At 40.9% G+C, this 16,684-nt stretch overlaps 2 protein-coding genes and 1 non-coding gene across 4 annotated transcripts; 2 read left to right on the forward strand and 1 right to left on the reverse strand.

Moving 5' to 3' along the window:
* Positions 1 to 2,662: 2,662 nt before the first annotated feature.
* LOC112291482 (lon protease homolog 2, peroxisomal) lies at positions 2,663 to 7,255 on the forward strand. Of its 2 annotated transcripts, none has more exons than XM_024538945.3 (9): positions 2,663 to 3,802; positions 3,935 to 4,011; positions 4,124 to 4,251; positions 4,597 to 4,798; positions 4,921 to 5,127; positions 5,268 to 5,909; positions 6,063 to 6,257; positions 6,396 to 6,743; positions 6,866 to 7,255. In XM_024538945.3, the coding sequence occupies exons 2-9, from the start codon at positions 3,943 to 3,945 to the stop codon at positions 6,947 to 6,949; spliced, it is 1,875 nt and encodes a 624-aa protein (XP_024394713.1). In that variant the 5' UTR covers positions 2,663 to 3,802; positions 3,935 to 3,942; the 3' UTR covers positions 6,950 to 7,255. The 2 variants fall into 2 exon arrangements, with proteins under 2 accessions (XP_024394713.1, XP_024394714.1); XM_024538946.3 differs by having other exon boundaries at positions 2,670 to 3,713.
* Positions 7,256 to 9,607: 2,352 nt separating this feature from the next.
* LOC112291483 (uncharacterized) lies at positions 9,608 to 13,378 on the reverse strand. Its single transcript, XM_024538947.3, has 7 exons — positions 12,629 to 13,378; positions 12,063 to 12,356; positions 11,565 to 11,711; positions 10,924 to 11,331; positions 10,539 to 10,611; positions 10,316 to 10,384; positions 9,608 to 10,116 (listed from the first exon to the last, which is right to left on the reverse strand). The coding sequence occupies exons 1-7, from the start codon at positions 12,839 to 12,841 to the stop codon at positions 10,007 to 10,009; spliced, it is 1,314 nt and encodes a 437-aa protein (XP_024394715.1). The 5' UTR covers positions 12,842 to 13,378; the 3' UTR covers positions 9,608 to 10,006.
* Positions 13,379 to 14,379: 1,001 nt separating this feature from the next.
* Positions 14,380 to 14,452, forward strand: TRNAK-CUU (transfer RNA lysine (anticodon CUU)). Its single transcript has one exon. It is a non-coding gene; the product is annotated as a tRNA-Lys (tRNA).
* The last annotated feature ends 2,232 nt before the right edge of the window (positions 14,453 to 16,684 follow it).

The following is a 16,684-nucleotide window of genomic DNA, read 5'->3' on the forward strand; positions in this document are numbered from 1 at the left end:
TCCATGCATTTCACAAATTATTATGAAAATATTTTATTTATAATGTTCCTTATTTTAATATCTTTGTTTTATATCTCTTAAAATTTATATGGTGTGATATTGAATAAATTTAAAACTATTAATTATTATTGGAAAAACTTCCAACAACTTCATTTGGTTCATTCTTGGGAGTAGATCTTTCTTACAACTATTTGTAAAGATGTTTAACACTTCTCAATACAAAATCTGTGAAACATGGCTATGCTGAATTTCATTCTATGTATATATATATATATATATATATATGCATACACACATAAAATTATTTTAAAAAATTATAGCTTATCACTGTTTTTAGTAAAAATTTGTGATTTTTTATAATTATCAAAATTCTAATATATTGAATATTTGTTTCTTCAAACCATTTAAGATCAAAGGCAAAAAATTGTGTAATATTTGAATTATGTATACTACAATGTTTATGTTATTAGTTGTCTGAAAAATTTATAAATTTATAAATAAGTATTGAATGTTCAAAAACACAAATTTATTTCCATCAAGAAATTTTTATTCTTCTCTAGTTGTAGTATAAATTTGCGGAATGTATACACTAATATCTTGTTTAGGCTCAATTACAAAAATATTATTTAAATTAAGAAAAAATATCAAATATATCCATCAAATACCTTGAAATATCAAGAATACCTATACATTTTTTATGATAGGAAATGTATCCCTTGTGGTGATATCCTATCATATACAAAGCATACATTTGCTATTATAAAAAATTTAGGAATATTCTTGATATTTTAGGATATTCAAAAGAGGGATATATTTGATATTTTCCTTTGATTGAACTAGGTATAGAGTCAATAGAGAGAGAGACAATATGATGAGAAGAGAATAAGTTGAATATACATTTGTGGATTTCTAGACATTATTTTCAATAGTTGGTGCCATACACTATGCAAAATGGTCTCCCATGTTTGAATATTTGCTTGCTCAACATAAGGACTAGTTAGAAACTAAGGCTTGACATGGATATCATCATTCATATGCATCAATTCAACTTCATTCTCACCATTGAGGAGTTTATGTACAAAGTTTGTACTTTTCATTAGAATACAAGAACCAAGGTGAACAATGTCAATGGATTTGACTCCATTAAAAACACAATCATGGATATCATCATAATATAGCATTAAGAAATGTTGTATGTAGGTAATTAACTCAAGAAGGCTATCTCTTTAAATTGACATATAAGCACAACTTTATACACTATTGTTTCTAACAATGAAGAAATGGATGAGCAAGACATGCAATCTAATAATCACTCTCAATGTACCTTTTTGCTTGCAGATCTATAAAAGAAGGTGTTGCCTTTTAGATTGCTCAAGGGATGATGATGGAGTGCAGAATTTCTTCACCAACAACTATTATTAGACAAATACTTCACCAATAACTATTATTAGATAACCACTTCACCAACAACTATTGTTAGCCACTGCCAAGTGATCCTTGTTTGGTGATTAATATTTGTAGATAGTTATTTAAATGGTGGTTTTTGTAGTGAGTGTGTGTATTTGCACTCCATTTCTTGCACACCAATGTTATTTGGCAATCAAGCTTGCAGTTCTTTCTAAAATGATCAGATTTTATACACACACATATACTTAGAGGTCTTCTATAGATGTAGCTTTTGGCATAATACCATACAATGTAGATAGACACTGTTAAGAGGGTTTTGAAATACCCATTTCATTAACATCTTCCAATATTGCAATGTTCCAAAAAAGAAAAATATCAAATATATCTCTTCTTTGAGTACCATAAAATATAAAATATATCCCTTCCTTGAGTACCATAAAATATCAAAAATATCCTTGCATTTTTTATAATAATAAATTTATCTCTTGTATATGATAAAATATCACTACAAGGGATACATTTGCTATTATTAAAAAATATAGGATATTCTTGATATTTCAAGGTATTTGATAGATATATTTGATATTTTTCCTTAAATTAATGGTTTTGTTTTTCATTATCAAAAAATAATGTTTTCTTCATTTTTTACAAAAACTTTGATGAAATTTTTAGAATTTTTATATAACAAACAATTAAAAATTCATCAATTTTATCTTATTAGGTCACTATTATATATGTAGTTGATATTTTTTTATTTTGTATACTAACATTTTTAAAAGCATGATACAATCTTAATGAATACATGTATGTTTATTTGAAAAATTAAGAATCTTTGACATGGCTATAAACAAAACTTCAACTACATCTATAAACTATTAAAACAACTTTGTATTCTTCTTAATCTATTTTTTAGTGGCAGTACTATATTATTACCTGTGGCTTTCAAAGCTTTCTGACATTCTCAAGTTCCCAATAGAAACACAGTTTTAAATAATCACAACTCATCATCAAATTAGTATTTTTTTTGTTCCCTTTACAACTCCATTAATGGATAGGCCCTCATTAAAGGAATCTGGATATACTCGTTCACACTGTGCACGGGCTTGAGAGCCCGCGGGTTCGAGAGTCGGCTATGGGATCGACGCAAGGAGTCGCGGCAGCGCGGCGCCTGCTGCCGCCTATCGTCGCTCGTGCGGGGGGGGGGGGGGTTGCTTTTGCTACTGTAGCTCCTCCGCAGCACCACAAACGATGGCCTCGTATTCTTCTTCAGAGAAATACAGTCCTTCGATGGAACCCATCTGTCGAGTGTGAAGCGCAAGGAGTGTGGCAGGAACCCCCGTCGCAGGGATGATCCGACATCCCTTCTTCCCCGCCATGCGCGCAGCTCCAGAGAATTTTTTCGAGAAACCAGGGTGGTGTGTGCATCACAGGAGGGGGATCACACGAGGAGATTATCTGGGCGTCTTATAAGCGGGATTCCACTCGACTTTTCGACAACGCCAACATTCCGCCGCGGGAAATTCTGTCACCAGCTCCATGACGTAAACCGGTTCCTGTCATGCAGGTCTCCCTCACGCAGCATGTACAGATCGCCACTTTAAGGTCGAGAAAGACGCTCTTGTGGATTGAGGCTTGGTCGACATTGCTTGCCCCGATGAACTCTCCCCTCCAACGAAGCTCGAGTGGAACAATCCCTAGCTTGATCCAGTAAGGAACTACGGCTTTGAGTAGAACAACACCTCCGCATCCTGGTTGGTTGGCGTGACGAGGCTGGACGTGATCTTAGAGTACTAATCCTCCGATTGGTTCTAAACCTCCGATTTCTTCGACGCTGGTGCTAGTTTTCAGGTTCGGTAACGACATACGTTGTAGCAGAAGGATAAGATTCGTCTAAAACTTGCAATTCGGGATAAAATCATCGACATTAACTCCGTGATGTAGTGAAATTCTACACTGAGGGCTGGCGAGGACGAAACCCAAAAAGCTTGGTGTTAGAAGAAACGATCCAATCCTTCTAAATCAGAGTTGCATAAAAGAGCATTTATTATCGCACGACGCTGACGAGGCTCATGACCAAGAATTGGTTGTATTCTACTAGCGACTGAGATTAATGATTCAACACTGTGCGATCTAGTCTCAAGGAGGCTTGATACGAAATGTCGGGGTTCGGCGTACACGCAACATCATATGTTTGGGAATTTTGAGAAAAGTGTTGAACAGTAAAGGGCATGTTGAATATTCTTACTACCAGTAAAAGCCCAGCACACTTCCTTCTTAAGCTGCAATCCTTCTTTGTGCGAAACAGAGTAAGCCTTGGCTTTGCCTTTTCAGATCACTGCAATGCTAATGCTGCTCTGACATCGTCCACGTCAATGCCCAGAAGAAGCATCTGCAGGTTGTGATTTGATTCTTCGAGGTCTAAATGGTTATGGTTATGGCACCAGACAGAGTATGGATTTGATTTGATGAATTCTCCGGGACCGATTGCTGTTCCTAATGTTGTATTTTGGAAGAGGTTGAATTGCAGGAGAGACAATGGTAGGGTTATCTGCGAAAAGTGATAGGCCGATGGCGAAGACGCGAAGGGAGCTATTGCAGCAGCAGGTAGAGGCTCGATTGGACTCATACGTGGCTGTGGCTGCCTATCGTGTTAAGTTCTTGCTTTCGTTGATCCTGAAATGAAGGCGTTGGTGGGTGTTTGTGTGTTTATTGACAGATTAGGGCAATCAAAGACGAGCTGGGCGAGAACGATGAGGACGACGACGATGTGGCTTCTTTGGAAAAGAAAATGCAAGAGGCAGACATGCCTACCAATGTTTGGAAGCATGCACAGCGAGAGCTTAGGTATCACGTCGATCAATTAGCAAATAGAATCCGATCTGGCTGATTTTCGATTCTATTCTTTTAGAAGGTCTCGATTGATGAAGAGTCCAGGCGGGGCTCTTCGGACGCCTGCTTACCGGGAGTAGAAGTTTCTGACTCTAGATGATATTGCTTGTTTTCCGCCTTCATCACATGAAACTTCTGTCAATTAGTTAGAGTATGAAGATTTACGTTTTTGATGCTGTGAATTTCTTAACGAAACGCGTAGATCTTAGCTCGTCCCAGGGGACGGCCCGGAGTTGGGATATTCTAGCTGCAGTGAAAGAAATTGAGTTTGAATTGAACACATGAGTTGCTGTTGGGCAGGCGGCTGCGAAAGATGCAGCCTCAGCAGCCCGGCTATGCAACCTCTCGCACATATTTGGAGTTGCTGGCTGAATTGCCGTGGCAAATTTCTAGCGAGGAGCACGAAATTGATTTAGAGGCTGCCAAAGTACGCTTGGATAGCGAGCACTATGGCTTGAGCAAAGTCAAGAAACGGATTATCGAATATCTTGCTGTTCGCAAAGTATTGTCTCCCCTTTAAGGCTCTTCAAATTGCTTGAATAGTTAGCTCCTTTCAGATTTTTTCGCCGTGTTTGGAGCTGGACTGCAGCAGTAATTAAATCATGGACATGGTGTTGGGTGCAGCTGAAGCCAGATGCCAGAGGGCCAGTGTTGTGCTTCGTTGGACCTCCAGGGGTTGGCAAGACCTCTCTAGCGTCCTCTATCGCCGGAGCTCTGGGCCGGCGCTTCATTCGTATCTCCTTGGGCGGCGTGAAAGACGAAGCTGATATTCGAGGTCATCGTCGCACTTATATAGGAAGCATGCCGGGCCGCCTCATTGACGGGATCAAAGTACGTTATTGTAAATTCAATCCGCAAAACTCTCAAGGACATGCCCAATTTCTTGTTTCGTAACTTTGCAAGTCTCTTTCAGAAATTCCGAGATTATTCTCTTGCAATACGCGGTTGATACTTACAGTTGGCGATGGCAGAGGGTCGGAGTCAACAATCCCGTAATGTTACTTGATGAGATCGACAAGACGGGAGCCGATGTGCGAGGTGACCCTGCCGCTGCACTGCTGGAGGTCCTGGACCCCGAACAGAACAAGACTTTCAATGACCACTACTTGAATGTACCTTTCGATGTGTCGAAAGTGGTCTTTGTCGCAACGGCAAACAGAATGCAAACAATGCCAGCTCCGCTGTTGGATCGCATGGAGGTTATCGAGCTACCAGGGTATACTTCCGAAGAGAAGCTGCGAATCGCAATGCGTCATTTGATACCTCGAGTACTTGAGCAACACGGCATCACACATGAGCATATTTCTATACCAGAGGCAACTGTGGAGCTCGTCATTCAACGTTATACTAGAGAGGCAGGAGTTCGTAATTTAGGGCGTCACTTAGCCGCGTTGGCCCGTGCTGCAGCAGTGAAAGTGGCGGAGAAGGAGCAGTCAGACCGACTCATGCGTGAGATGCAAACGGAAATGATGGATCATGGAGGAGGAGGCCATAGCGTCGAGGGGGAGATGGAAGTAGAGGCCATAGCTGTCCGAGGAAAAGCGGTTCAGCCACTCACAGCCAAACCAGAGCCTCTGGTTGTGGACGAGGCGGTGCTTGACATTGTCTTGGGGGTAGGATTTAGGATTTCTGCTTCTTCTTCTGTATGTTAGCATTTTGTTCTTCCTTTGCTAGGATGAATCTCTTTGAAATGTTGTTGAGCTACGCCCGCAGATTGCACAGCATGAAAATGCGCAAGGGGTTTATAATTTTCTTGCCATGTGCAGCCACCGAGGTTTGATGGGAGAGAGGCAGCAGAGAGAGTAGCCGCTCCTGGCGTTGCCGTAGGATTGGTGTGGACAGAAGTGGGTGGGGAGGTTCTCTTCGTAGAATCTACTGCAATGTTAGGAAAGGGGGATTTGCATCTCACAGGGCAGTTGGGGGATGTTATCAAAGAATCAGCTCACATTGCTCTCACTTGGGTAAGAATCACCACACCATCATGCACCCTTGCTTTTAATCATTCAGGGCATGAATTCCACCAGTAATCAACCATTTCGAATGATCGCTCCTGTCCACTGGTACGTGAGTAATATTATTAATTGCTGCATCATCTTCAGGTGCGCGCGAGGTCTGCAGAGCTGAAACTACCGGTTGCAGAGGCCGGGAGCCTGATGAAGGAGCGCGACATTCACATTCACTTCCCAGCGGGCGCAGTACCCAAAGATGGGCCATCAGCAGGGGTGACGCTCGTCACTGCATTGGTCTCCTTGTTTTCCAAGCGTAGCGTGAGAGCAGACACCGCCATGACTGGGGAAATGACCCTCAGGGGGCTCGTTCTCCCTGTTGGGGGCATTAAGGATAAGATTCTAGCTGCTCATAGGTGCGGTATTAAACGAGTTATTCTGCCTGAGCGCAACCGCAAAGATCTCCAAGAGGTTCCTGCTGGCATTCTCAGCAGCATGGAGGTTAGTGAACTTCACCCATTGTAGTTAATGCAGTTTTTTGTGAGCAAGTGTTTGATTCTTCTCACACATGGATGCGTAAATGCTTTGTTGATAAAGTTGTCATCTGCTGCACTGTGTTGTAGATAATACTTGCTAAGCGGATGGAGGACGTGCTAAACCAGGCTTTCGACGGAGGCTGTCCTTGGAAGCCTGCGTCACGTTTGTAGAGTTCCTGAACAATTGATTCCTTGTATCATAATGCGTGGTTTGGATCTCTATCCAGCTGAGTGCCTCAATCTCTATATCACAAGCGTACAATCGCCTTTCCCTTGGGTAACCTGAGGTACGAAATGGAGATTCTAACTGATAATCAGGCTTACACTTACGCTAGCGTCAGAAGGATAGGTGGTATTGTTGACGTAGATAGACATTTATCTGTACTCGCAACTGTTTAAGGAATTTTTTTTGGCAGAAACATCTAAATTGATGTCATTAAGAAAAGTTTCTCTTATTCATCCTCCTGGAACTTTAAACCAGCTGTCAAAGTATATGTGTGCAACACTTGGTTATCATTTATTTTTATTTATTTCTACTGCTGTCTGTATCCAGTTAAGAATTCTTCTCGCTGATAAAAACCTCCCCTGTACAGAAATAAGTCTTCAAACCCATTACTCTCCACTACGTTGAGATTCTGCAATGAGCCCAAGTTGCAAAAACCCTACTGACACAATGAAACTCAGAGATGAAGACAATGCAACCTGGTCAACCTGAAAAGTCTCACCCATCGGAAACTGTCCTCGTGGTTAAATTTCATACCTGCCCTTCTATAAAGGGAATAGCACTTGTGAGACACATTCATTGCACTGACTTTGGAGGTGCCTTTTTTGCCAAAAGGAGATGGTGCATTTGGTTAAAGGGAATGGTAAAAGGGACTTAGTAAAATGGAATGGCAAAAGGGAATAGCACCTATAAGGTACATAGGTGAAACATAATAAATCTTAATTTTGTATTTGGGGAGGATGTGTTGTAGACGGATGTTCTTAATGAATGATTACCCAACACAATAGTTTGGCTAGGTCCAAATTTCTTGGTTTGGTATTAAAATTTTGACAAGCATACTAGATAGAAGAAGCTGTGTGGAGTTGTGCTAAGGCTGTACTCTTGACATTGCACGAAAGATTTGCAATTGCAGCCTTGGCCACATTGCAAAGCCATATGCAAAGCCATATTCTTAACCTTATTGTCAGGAGCAATCTTAAGGCATTGTGAACGTTTATTTATTTACTTTTTAGAATTGTTTCAAGGCTACAACTCAGATGGCATTGTACGTTGCAAAAGTAAAAGACAAAGTTGATGATTCTAGATCAAATTGGTAGGAGGAGGGGTCTGGTATGCATAGAACAAAATTGAACCTCCTCATGGATTAGACAAAAGAAAGTGAAGTGCTTGCATCCTATGACCACCAAATTTAAGATAGACCTCATCCAACAAAACTTACTCCAACTAAGTGCCTTCCCAAAGATTTTGCAAGGAGCTATTCTAAATTGTAACCTTCCATGTGCCTTCTTCTTGGAACTTTAGAAGCTTCAGACAAAGTGGAATGTAAAAATGGTAAAGAAACGATGGACCTTGGCATTTTGAAAAATTAGGTTTTGGGTCGGTGGAGTGGGCTTGGTTAGGAGGGGGGCACACATCCAATTGTGTGACGGATGACAAGGGTTGGGATGTTGAATGGAGCATGAGGGAAGGTTGAGAAACGGTTGTCATGGAGTTTGATTCTATGGCATCAATCAGGTGGGATGGGCGTAAAGATGCACATCACAGAGAGTAGGTGAGGGCCGCGGTGGGAGCGTAGAGAGGACGGACAGGGCGAGGCAAGGCAAGGCAGACAGGGTGAGGCGAGGAGCCTTGCAGGCGCTGAGTGGTGCCATGTGTGCAGCGGAAAGCATGCAAGAAGGGGAAATGCGGTGCGTGGAGGTGATGGAGTCTGGGTGAGAGCGAGAAAGAGAGGGAGAAAGGGAGCGGCAAAAACAGATGCTAAAAAGGGGATGGGCAGAAAGGGCAGATAAACAGCGAGAGAGAGAGAGAGACATGGTGGGGAAGAATCATCCAGCGGAGGGAGGACGGCCCTGCATTGATGAGACGCGAGGCGACGTTCAATAAAACCCTAACTTCCACCTTTGTTTGCACTTCTTACCACTGATAGAGAAACAATTCTTGCTTCCACTGAGAGTTGGACTCAGGACCTCCCGCTTCCTAAACGAGGACCTCCCGCTTCCTAAACGAGGACCTCCCGCTTCCTAAACGAGGACCTCCCGCTTCCTAAACGAGGACCTCCCGCTTCCTAAACGGGTGCTCTAGCCAATTGAGCTATAGAAGCTATGAAGAAGTGCTAAGCGAACACTCTATTGTCTCACCTACATCCTCAAGCCGCTGCATGTCCGTGGCGGCAGTCCTCACCGGATGTCCTACGGTGCTCCCGTATCCCATCCAATGCCCTCTATTGCAGGTGCCAAACTAGAAACTCGCGTGATTAGCAGAGTGGCTCTTCATAACATTTCATCTACATTAATTCATAATTCTCCATGTACACAAATTAGTCATTGCTCATTTATAATTCCATGCAGTAGATGTTGACTCATACCTTTTCCTTTCAAGCATTCTGATGTCCGATTGAATTACTGTATAGAAGGAATAGTGCAGCAGGTTGAGACAATCATGTGTTTCCCTGAACACACTCAATCCTTTTCACCCACCCATCAGTGTTTGAAGTATTAGGACATAACTATGTTAGTTGAGTCACATGAATCACCTGAATGCCAAAGAAAAAGCTGCTGCAGAATATGCTATTCTCTACACAAAACAACCAGGTCTTGGGCAGGGAATGAAGAACTTTTCCAGTTGAGAATTAGTAGGGTACTTTAGTACAGGGTAGAGATGGGCACTGCAATGCAGTGATCAAATATATTTCAAGATATGTTACAGGGTTGGTTCTTTTGTAGGGACCGTCCCGCCCTAAAAAAAATTGACCCAAATAAAGTAAATGTCTTCACAACGCACCCTCCATGTGTACCTCAGGCACGCCAGAAGTGAGACATCAGCAGTACGTCAAGGGTCCGATTTAGAGTAGTGCAGCGGTGGAGTGATTGAGTGGAGCCACTTTGTTGCTCTACCTCCCCACACGTATAAACTCTCGATACATGATCCATAACTTATCCTCATAACTAGCAGGAGGCACAGACCAGGACTTGCTTCAATATTTCTGAAAGAGGCATCTCCAGCCTTTATGATCCCAATAGATAAGGGTGCAGTGGTGGAGGTCGATGACGCCGAGAAAGTCCCACTACTCGTCTATGTGGGACAGTTGATGAAGGCGAATTCAAAGGTGCAGGAACTGCCCAGCAGAATAATTTACCAAAACCAGACAATTGTTCAGAGCCTGCAGCTTCTGGAAGGCTTTTCACAATATCCAAATCACAAACTCTACAACAACTAGATCGGAATTACATCCCGTTAAATGCATGAGACTAACTATTTATCTATATCAGTAAGAGAAAAGGTTGCGAAATGAAGTGGGTAAAAAAATGGAGTACCTGGAGAGACAAAAGTTTTGTTGCCAACCCAAGTAGCAGGCTTCTTCTTAGGAAGCAGTGGTAGAACGCCTGCATCGTGACGATGGACAGTGAGAACTAGAAGAGACGTGGTCAAAGAAATGCAGTACACCATTAGGTCTTGAGTCAACATAGACCTAAAAAACGATTATAAAATAAGGAGTTACTACTCAAAATAGCGAAGGCAGCGTGTACAGGGCCATACTGGTCGACTTTACGGGCTCATGGACAAGTCCTGCCGTATTCACATCCTCTTTCAGAACCTTAGTCTTCTTTGCCTGCAATAAATATGGGAAGATAAAACTCTAAAACCCATGAAAATATAATTTTTTCCAGAGGTTGCATTTGAGAAAGCTAACTGAGGGACACTCAAGGTCTCTGGCATGCAACTCCATTCTTAGTGCAATTACCCCTTTTCAAATAAGTAGCGACTTTGTGTCTTAAAAAAAAAAGAAAAGCAGATCAAGCCTCATGATGTCTAGTGAGCACGACAGAACACTTGAGATATTCTTGAGCATGTAAAAATTAAACCAGGTAAACCTGCAGCTGTGGAGGTCTAGTCAAGTTAAATAAAGTGCAGCACTACTCACGATGGTCTTGGATTGTTGGCTCTGTTTCTTGACTGGACTTAGAGTTTTCTTCTTCTCTTTCATAGACCTCTGAATTCCAGACTCTGGAGCGTCTGAAATTTCATTCCAAGAAGTCTCAGCGTCTTCATCTCCCTCACGTGGAAAAGACATGTTATACTGGCCATCTTCTTCGCCCTTTTTTCTGTCTTTTTCCTGATCTGCGGACATGTTATGCTGCTCGTCGTTATTACCCCTCTTGCAGTACGTCTTTCCACCGTCAGAACATAGGTCAACTTGTTTGTCTTCCTTAACCTTATCAATGTTTTCATCTGCAGAAGGCATACAATTCTGTACACCGTTCCTAGCCGTTTCAGTTTCCACCATATACTTCATCGATTTGTCTGTGCTTGAACTGGCTAGCCTGATTGCCTGGGAGAATCGAATAATGACATAAGCCTTCAGCAACAGAATAGCTTTGCAGGATTACAATAGCCTCATGAGAAACATCATACTCTATTCAGGGAACCCAATGAAGCACATTCAGATGCATGTATGACAAACAATGCAATTACCTAACCGTTTAGCACAGATATGCTGATCCTACATATCATCATGGCTCAATGAATTATTCCATCCATGGAACTAATGCGCATTGTTCACACCTCATCAGAAGAATGTGGCAATGCTGTCGATGTGTTTGGTGATTTTATGTCCCCTCTCTGCACTACTTTAACAGCATTAAGAGTACGTTCAAAGACGGAATAAGCTTCAAGAAGTTCGGGACCGTAGGCAGCCGAAGTAGTTCCTTCCTGCAATTTTACATATTCCAGACCAGTAAATATTGTAGATTAAGACAAGAACAAAAATCCATAAACATACTCACTTAAATAAGACCATACATATATGACTAATGGTTTCGGTAGTTTCAATTGAAAAAATAACCTCGTCCGCATGTTACGATACTAGATCTTTTCACTTTCCCCATATACGCTCACCAACCAATTATATCGAAAGTACAACATGATCACAGGACTTTTGGGCAAGTCACCTGACAAAAGAGATGCTCCTTCCACATGCCACATTGACCATATTAACAAGACGATTTGAAGATAGCACTTTGTAAACCCTTCCCTCAAACCACGAATGCATACACTACGTACCTCCTGCTCTGTTCTTGCGTGCTGACGGCTTGATTTTAGTGCATCGGACTGATGGACTACGGAAACACTTCCTTCATCACCATCACCAGTTGGGCCGCTGATGGCTTCCAGTAAATATCCAAATACGCTGTTATCTCTCTCTGAATTGGGCACATTCACAGCAACTCTGCAGGACTCCAGTCCCTGCAGGAAATGGTGTCGATAATCGGGAGGCTGCACTGGCTTCTCCTGGGGCACCGCTTCAGCTATTGCATCGATATCTATGTGATCATTTGCCACAGTCATAGGAAGTTCCTGGTGAATCAGCAGAAACCTGTTAATCACTAAGAGATCATTTCTAAATCATTAATGAGAAATAGTGGAGAATATAGTGGAGAATAGCTGCAAACGAGCGCTTCCCAATAAAAATTGAATTAAAATTTGCTTGAGAAAGTTCTCCGAGCATTTCTAGGAGCGAAACAAATTTTCAGTCATAATATCATAAACAAAACTTCAGCAAAGAAAAATTGAAATGAACGGAAGTCAAGAATTATTGACAGCAACAATTATCAAGCACATCGCCATACAGCTTTTGCTCTTTTTAGAGTTAAACTCCTCCGACTCTTAACGATCGCTGATCCTTCGACCTCAGGTGCACTACTTCTTAGGCTCCTGCTGTCAACATCCAAGGATAGTCTTGCATCGAGGGCGAATCTGCCGTCATCGTCATCGCTCTCCCTGTAGGTCACTCCAACTGTGGCATGCCTCTGAGGCCTCGAGGCACCCCGTGAACTCCTCATGCCCTCTCACTCACCTTCACCCACTATTCTACAACAAATTCACAGCCCAAAACCTCCAACAACGACCGACCGACCTCAAACAACGAGCCACACTGCGCACGGCACGCGCTCAGCGTGTCGCACACATGATCTCACCCGATTCACAAACATCCCATCGACACACGTTCGCGTCTTCCCAATCAACTACCGTCTGCATACGCACCACAAAGTTCTCAACCCAACCAGCCTCGAATCCTAAGTTCACAAAGCATCCACTTCCAATATCCTAATCAGCATCAGCTTCTCCAAGCTCGTCATCTTCAAACCTTCCCCGCTCTCATCATCTACCTAGCTTGACTGCTCAATCCGCAACACCGCAAACACTCGAAGCCACATCAAAAAATCCAACTCAATGTCACAACCTGCTCGACGAATCCAACCCCTACATTTAGAGAATCACAAACAAACAACATAATCTAACGAGCGCACGCGCAGAACGACGTAGAGGACAGGAGAAGAGGCTGGGTCAGACAAATAAGTGCAGTTCAGCTCCACACTCCGGAGACCATAATCGAAGCTCAACTTTCACAGCTCAACAACACCCGCCATCTCTCTCAGCTTCAATTTTGCTTTCCCGCGTACCGATCTCGAAAAGAGAGAGACGAAGTTCTCTTCCGTTCCCTGCAATGCGAACTCATGTTCCCCACTAGTTCCCATGCTTTGGATACTCCCAAGGAGAGTGCCTGGTTTCTGCCGCCGCTTGAGGGCATTGCTTGAGTTGTGAGCTGTGTGGTCGCGGTTGCGGATTTGTGTGCAAACGGCGAAGATCGTCTCGACCATGCGGCGCTTCTGCTTTGACGATCAGCCCTGGCCTGACAGTTTTGTTAGGTTTTCGTTCGGTAGAGTTTTCGAGTTTGTTGGGTGTGCACGGACTGATGTAGGAGCGAAAACTACTGATAACTTGTTCGTTATGTGAGTGCAGACCCAGAACACCCAGCTGGGTCATTCGTGTGCGGGAGCAGTTTTTCTCTGACTATGTTTTCGTCTAACTTGTAGCCTTGGTTGTAGAGATTCGAATGCTATGAATCATGTTTTGGGTTCCATCGCGAAGTGTCTTCCTCTCTCCCGTAATCGCAGGTAGTCTTGGAGAACGTGGAAGGGCACGGCGAGAATCTGGAAGAGCAAATTTCAGCATCGCCGCACCTCCAACATATAGACGTTAGCAGCCAAACAAGTCGATGCAAGCCTTCAACATGTGCTTCGTCTAGCACTCAACAACTCGGAGACTCGATATCCCGACTGGATCTCAGAGTCTGTTCAAGTAAGATCGAATTGGGTACGCGTAACAAATTGCATTTCTGTGGATTTTTTTTTTTTTGTTTTTCTAGAATACTATCATCTCTCCCTCATGCATTCGTGTAAATTCCACTAGATTGATTGCAACTGCTAGGCAGAAATACTTTATGGATGCGCCGTTAAGGAAAACTACCAATGGGCGAGCGAAATAACGCGGAATTTAACTATTTAAGTAAAGAATTGAGGCTTCAGTCGTCATCCAAGCCGTCCTAGCTCAGTTGGTAGAGCGCAAGGCTCTTAACCTTGTGGTCCAGGGTTCGAGCCCCTGGGGTGGCGGGTTCATGTTCAATACGATCGTTTTGGACAGCTGCATTGGTATGTTTATCTCGGAGATGAAACTTGGTGGGGTCACAGGAAATGTGTTGGTGTGCATCATCAAAGAGAATTCAAAATTTGCTACTATCATGTGTGTATCTTTCACATGGTTTGTAAACAGAAACTAAATACCTAAAGTATATGGTAAAAATCAAGCCTTCTAAAAATTGAGATATGTTACTTGTGTTCATCAAACAATTGGAAATTAAGCTTGATTTGATAATAGTTGCCTTAAGATTAGTTATCATGGTTCTTTTTATTTTAAGAAACCTGCTGAGATACCTATTAAATTTGGTGAGTTGTGTTTGAAAAAATAAGAACATGAAAGTGCAGAAATTATCATATTGAACTTTATGGTTTTTGTAACAGAACTAAGGTTTTTTTTAAATTAAATAACCTGTCAGTGTTTTGGTCTACCAATATATTTTCTCAACTTTTTAAAAAATAGTTAAGAATTGTAATTTTCTTTTGTGAGGTGAAATAAAAGTACAATTATAATTGAAAGGATATTGATTCTAAGCTTTTACAAAATTGGTGTTGTTCATGTGACTTGAAGATTGTTTTTTGTAATTGAATTTCTCTAAGAAATAATAGAATACATTGTGAAATATATAATTTGATTCAATTCTGAATTTAAAATACAAGTAAATGTGTCAAGCAATAGAAATATACACTGTATGTGTGTGTGTGTATATATATATATATATATATATATATATACACTTATTAACAATGGAGTCTCTTTCTTTCTCTCTTTTTTTTTTTTTTTTTTTTTTTTTCTTTTTTCGCAAAACTAATACACTAAAGTAATGAGATCCTAAATGGTTCTGGAGAAGGTGAAAATAAATTATTACAGGATTTTATTTTTTAATACATGATCATATCAACAAAATTAAAATGAAAGAATACCATATGTTTCTTTAAAAATGAACTACAAATTTAGTTAAAGCTCATAGAGTGTGGTTCTTAGTATCAATCTTAGGGATCAAGTCTCTTTCTACTATTCTCATTTGTTGAGACACTTAAATAAGACAAGAATTGGCTAATAATTTTAAATGAATTCATAAATAATTAGATGCATGAAGAGATGTAATATTGTTTGAATAAATGTGGACATAAAAACACCATTTTCTTTGATATATAAGATATACGAAACTGCATATATAAGATATACAATATAGCATGTGAGTTGGACGTATTTTGTTAAGAGTATCAAATAGGTTCTTGTGTTATTTGAGAAAGTATAAAAACACAAATAATGAGTTATGTACTTCTACATGATAGAACTACATAAAGACATTCAGAAATGCGAAAACAAGAAAAATCCTTTCTTCCACACATACGTGGACCATACGATGATAAAATAACTGAAATATTAGAGCTTTACTGAGGACGTGAGAAATAAGCGAAGCTAATTAGAATGATAGAGTGATGATTTTGAATGAGAACTTGATTGGTTTTGGTGGCTCAAGTATTATGCCAATAGTTACAAGTAGCAAGACATCGGCAGCACTAAGAACACTGGCAGTAAGTAAATGAAGGTTTTCTTGTTTGGATTCTGGTCAAGAATGCCGGTTTGTTTGTAGTCAAGAGTAGATTAAGCAGTCGTCATTTGGTTAACGTGAACTTCCTAACTATAGTATTACTTTAGGAACACACTTTATAAGAATTTACAAAAAATTAAAACACAAGTCCTGTTCATTCCATTGTATAAATAGTAATTAAAAAGAAATAAAAATAAGCAAGATGGCTTCAGATCTTTTGCAGCATATTATGATTATGAACAACCTTTCTTATTTCTTTTACTTATCACTTCTACATTTTTACAAACTCCCATAAATATTGCATTTTTGTGACCAGAAACAGGACCCAAATTGTCATATGAGACAAAAAAACACGAAAAAAAACTAAAACGTCCGAAAGGACTAGTGCAGTTTTAGGTTCAATGTACCGTATTCAGAATAACGCCGAAGAAATGCATACAATTGTCTTATCCCGTGATAGAATTCATGCACTTGTTGAGTTTCAAATGGATATTTGTTTGAAGTGAAACAGAGTTTTACCTGCCATTCAATGAGATTTAACTCAACCTTTAACTTCCATCTCCTCGACATTAGGTTAAGATCCTGCAAACCAAATAGACAGAAACGCGACGAAGAGAATCATACCAGAAACTCAAACTAGTAAGAGGTG

The sequence above is a fragment of the Physcomitrium patens genome, chromosome 14, assembly GCF_059467195.1.
Source record: "Physcomitrium patens ecotype Gransden chromosome 14, ASM5946719v1, whole genome shotgun sequence".
Lineage (NCBI taxonomy): Eukaryota > Viridiplantae > Streptophyta > Bryopsida > Funariales > Funariaceae > Physcomitrium > Physcomitrium patens.